Source organism: Neopelma chrysocephalum, unplaced genomic scaffold (genome assembly GCF_003984885.1).
Source record: "Neopelma chrysocephalum unplaced genomic scaffold, ASM398488v2 Primary Assembly neopelma1_376, whole genome shotgun sequence".
Lineage (NCBI taxonomy): Eukaryota > Metazoa > Chordata > Aves > Passeriformes > Pipridae > Neopelma > Neopelma chrysocephalum.
Window position 1 is genome coordinate 426,491 of NW_020898040.1, and position 4,709 is coordinate 431,199.

Here is a 4,709-nt window from a genome sequence, read left to right on the forward strand (position 1 = left end):
ATCCACCAGTTAGTCCTGGTCCCACATCCACCAGTTAGTCCTGGTCCCATATGCACCAATCAGTCCCGTTCCTGTGCGTGGTGCAGGTTCCACCATGTAGTTGAGGTCCTGGTCCTCAGCAAGGTTCAGATCCCACCACGTTGTCCCATCCCCAGTTAGTCCTGGTCCTGTGCATGGTGCTGGTCCCACCATGTAGTTTTAGTCCTGGACATGGCGCTGGTTCAACCAGTTTGCCCTGGTCCCAGTTCACCACATGGTCTGGTCCCATCACTCAACCTTGGTCCCATGGATGTTCCTGGTCCCATCTCCATGGTCCTACATGAGGTCCTAGCCCCACCACAGTTTTGATCCCATTGTAATGATCCCATGGATAATCCCAGTCCCACCACAGAGTCCCAGTCCTCAGTGCCCCATCCTTGTCCCATCATGATCCTGCTCTCAGCTCTGCAGGACAGGGAGCCCACCTGGGAGCAGCAGTTTGGACCCAACCAGGACAGACACACACGTCCCTGTGTCCTGCCTGTCTCAGGTGACCCCAACACCCTACCACAGCCCCGACACTCCACCCCACCACAGCCCTTCTGTGTGGGCTGAGCTGGTGGCCTGGGTGCAGAGGGACGGGGAGCGTGTCCATGATGTCCATGGGGACATCACCCCGGGTGGGCTCTGCAGCCAACCTGCCTGGGACGGGGATTTTCCATCCCACATCTGCAGAGGCAGCCAGTGGCCAAGGTGGGATTTGGTCCCTGGTGCCAGCAGGAGACCTCAGCATGTCATGGGAGACACCTGTGGACCTCTGGGAGGTGTCCTCGGTGCCGTCCCAGTGTCTGTGGGCAGTGTCACACACAGGTGAGTTGGTGGCAGCAGTGGTGGCTGATGCCCCCCCATGGCCACCCCTGAAACGGGGTGCACCCACCAGCAGCAGAGCTGGAACACGGTGGCTGGAGTGACTTGTGTCACCTGTGATGGCTGTCCCGTGGTTCAGTGTCCCTGTGAAGCCAGCAGACCTTCCTGGTGCCACCTGCATGCCACGGGAATATCCCCAGCACCCGGCAGGGACAGCAGGGACAGACCCAGGTGCCCCCTTGCTCTGGGGGTCTCGTTCCTCAGCACTGCCTGGGAGACACAGGTCTCCCCACCCCCAGGGCTGATGGGAGCTGGGATTGACCCCCAGGAGGAGCAGGGACTGGCAGAGTGTCCTGCTGTGGCCACACACTGTGGCCTCGCACTGGGACATCCCCACCCCATCCATCCCCTCCCGGAGAAGGAGGTGGCTGGAGACCGGCTGGCCAATCCCTACATTAAAAACTGCCAAATACACAATTATCTTACAAAAGTAGAATTGTTTTTTTATTTCTGGTCTTTACAGAAGGAGCCAAACACGGGAGGGGAGTCTGGGGGGGGGTTCCCTCCTCTGCAGGGGAGGCTCAGCCACCGGTGCCACCTCCTTGCCCAACCAGGGCCACTCTCAGCAGGACACAGTGTCACCGGGGTCATCCAGCCCAGCTGGGACACAGGAGGTCTGTCCCCAGGGCAGGGTGGGGACACACCCTGTCCTTGGTGTCCCCACCATGCCCGGGATGGCATCACAGGGACAGTGCCCACCACACCCCGCTCCCTATCTCCTCCCCACACCAGTTCTCACCAGACCCCATCAGCCTTCTGGGATGTCCCCTGTGGGAACCAGGGCCACGGGGCCCTCTAACTGGGATGATGGGGGTCGGGGAGGGGGTGCCCTTTGCCCACAGGTACCTGTCGATAAATGCCGGGGCTTTGGGGATGGGTTTTCCGGTCTCCAAAGGGCTCTGGGTGGCTCTGGGTCATAGCCTGCCATGGCGTGATGGCTGTGGGTGGGCTGAGAATGTGCTGCACTCATCACACCCATGGGCAGCAGGCTCCAACACTCCACCACCCCAAAACCAGGACTCAAAGGTGTGATTTGAGGAGCCCCTGGAGGGTGGGGTTCCCTGCGGGCAGTTCTACCCACCCTGGGCAAGGGGGACCCACTGCCACTGCTGTCCTAGCACATCCCTGCCCACACTGGGCTGCCCCCAGCAAGGTGGGGATGGATGGATGTCCTGCTCCCGCTGTGACAGGGCCACATCCTTCACAAATACCTCCTCCAGTCTTTCTGTGGGGAAGGAAGAAGTGGATCCTGCAGGAAAACACTGTCCCTGAACCCTCAATCCTTGACCCTATGGGTGGAGGCAGAGTCTCCAGTCTCCAGCCCAAGCTGGGGCTCTGCAGGAAGGTGGTGGAGGGTCCCACTGAAAGTTCCTGGGCGCTGGACCCTCCAGCCAGTCCCAAACCATAAGAACCACGAGTAAGAAAAACGAAAGCACCTGGTTCTTCCCTAGGGGGAGCGCGGCACCCGCCAGCCCCTACCACTTGAGGAAGTCCCGCACGTAACTCCATAGCTTGGTGATCCAGAGGTTGGCCCCCAGGTCAGTCAGGTACTGGATTTCGGGCGTCAGCATCTTGCGGCACAGCTTCTGGTGCTTCTTGTTGATCTTCTTCTTCAAGTTGTACCCCAGGATGCTCTTCTCTCCCAGGGGCTGCCAAGGCTGCATGGAGGACTCTTGGATGGCGCTGGCGTCCACGGCGTGCCCCCCGTCGATGCAGATGCTCTTCATCTTCTCATTCTCCCTCTGCAGCTCGGCCACGTCCTTGGCCATCCTCTCCCTCCCGTAGGCCTCCACCTTGCGCCAGAAGGTGGCATTGAAATAGCGGTAGAGCTTGGCGTCGATGAGGTTCCAGGCGGTCGCCTGCTCGTACAGCTCGGGGGTCAGACGGGACACGGTGGAGCCCTTGCGGGCGTTGAGCTTGAAGTAGAGAATGTCCTCCAGCTGCCAGCACAGCAGGTCCTTCAGCAGCACCAGCGACTCGTCGAAGTACTCGAGTAACATGACAAGGTGGAAGCGGCGGTCGATCTCGCGGATGTGCTCCTCCACCAGCGGGCTGCCCGCGTCCATGGTGTTGTCGTAGCCGAAGTCAAAGAAGAGGAGGTTTTGGAGGTAGTGAGCGTTGAACCCGTTGGGGTCGTAGTAGTGCCGGGGGTCCCGCAGGAACTCGGCCAGCTTATCCTCCCCTGTTATCTTCCAGGTGAGGGGGACGACCTGCCCGAAGTAGTGGAAGGAGGACTCGAAGAGGTGGGCGGGGTCCCGCAGCACCGTGACGAAGGTGGTGTCGGGCGGCAGCAGCTCGCGCACCTCCTCGTAGTGGAAGCGCATGTGGTTGCAGATGATGTTGAAGCAGCGGCCGGGCCGGTAGTGCTGCACTTGGCTGCGCTCGAAGAACGACGGGTAGTAGAAGTCGTTGCGGCCATTGGGGAAGGCAAATTTCAAGTGGTGCTTCTCCCCGAAGCGGAAGAGGATGTTGAGGATGGTGCTGCTGGCGGTCTTGTGGGTCTTCATGAACATGACGTTGAGCTTGGGCCGGCAGCTCCATCCTGAGGGGCTCCCCGTGCCGTTGGACACCGCCGGAGCCCTGGCGGGGGACGGGCGGGAGGAGCAAGAGGAGGGGACAGGGATCCTGGTGGGAGAGGAGACAGGACTGTGGTGAGGTAAGGGCGGCTTGGCCAGTGCGGCCCCACCACTGTGAAGGGTCTGGCAAATTCTGTCCTCGAGGAGTCTGGGAATGGATGCTGGAAATAGGAATGGGTGCTGGAAATAGGAATGGGTGCTGGACCTGGGAATGGGTGCTGGACTTGGGAACAGGTGCTGGACCTGAGGATGGGTGTTGGACCCAGGAACAGGTGCTGGAGATGGATATGAGTGCTGGACTGGGGAGGGGTGTTGGACCTGGGAACAGCTGCTGGAGATGGGTGCTCACCCCCACACCCCCAAGCTCCCCACTGGAGACAAGCCCAGCTTCAGGCAGAGCCCCTTCACCCCCAGCCATGTGCCCAGTGGGATCAGGGCACCCACCCGACAGGAAAGGGGGGAAAAGGGGAGGAAAGAAGGGGGGAAAGAAGAAGAGGGGGAAAAAGGGCAGGGAAAGAAATGCCTGATATCAGATACATCTCTGAGCCACCAAACCACTCTCATTCACCCCTGAATAACTCGAGCCACTGAGGATGTGTTGTTGTGGTCAGCCCTCACCAGCACCAGAGCACCCTGAGCAGGGAGTCCACACCCCTCCCCACGGCACAGCCATGGTGGTCCTGGTGCCAAGAAGTGCATCAAGGGGAGCTTTCTATGGCTGCAACTCCATAGAGAGGAGCTGATAACATTCTTATGGCATCTGAGAGCTCTCAAGGCCTTATGGGATCCATGGAGGAGGTCTGGGAATATTCAAGGAAGAGGTCTGGGAGCTCTCAAGCCCTTGTAGGAGTCATGACCCCCTTGTGGGATCCATGGAGGACCCAGCCCCCAGCAAAGAGGGAAACAATTCCAGATCCTGCCCCCACAGGTGAGCTCACAGGCCCTCAGGGAGCATGGGAGGCCATGAGGGGTGTTATCTGAGCTGCCCAGGACAGGGAACAGAGACCACAGTCTCGAGTGACTTTGGATGCCCTTAATGAACTCCTCAAGATGATCTTGATAACGATCCCATGCGACAGCACGACAGCGCCGGTCAGCACCAGGTTTATGAGGCACATGGATCTTGTTTATAACCTTGAGATAAATTTGATGACAAGAGTCACGGGAGCTGAGCCATGCAGAGCATCAGCGGTGAAAGAACCTAAGACTTGACTCCTATTTCCTCTC

At 59.5% G+C, this 4,709-nt stretch overlaps 2 protein-coding genes across 6 annotated transcripts in view; both read right to left on the reverse strand.

Moving 5' to 3' along the window:
* LOC113979026 (zona pellucida sperm-binding protein 3-like) overlaps nt 1-944 on the reverse strand; it is a 4,252-nt gene extending 3,308 nt beyond the window's left edge. The window contains exon 1 of the mRNA XM_027706459.1: nt 57-944. The gene's annotated coding sequence lies outside the window, so the exon portion shown is untranslated. The remainder of the gene's footprint in view (nt 1-56) is intronic.
* Nucleotides 945-1,328: 384 nt separating this feature from the next.
* Nucleotides 1,329-4,709, reverse strand: part of GAL3ST1 (galactose-3-O-sulfotransferase 1) — a 9,951-nt gene continuing 6,570 nt past the window's right edge. For all 5 annotated transcript variants that reach the window (XM_027706416.1, XM_027706417.1, XM_027706414.1 and 2 more), the window contains one exon: nt 1,329-3,531. In XM_027706416.1, the coding sequence (XP_027562217.1) occupies nt 2,382-3,531 (1,150 nt within the window). In that variant the 3' untranslated portion in view covers nt 1,329-2,381. The remainder of the gene's footprint in view (nt 3,532-4,709) is intronic.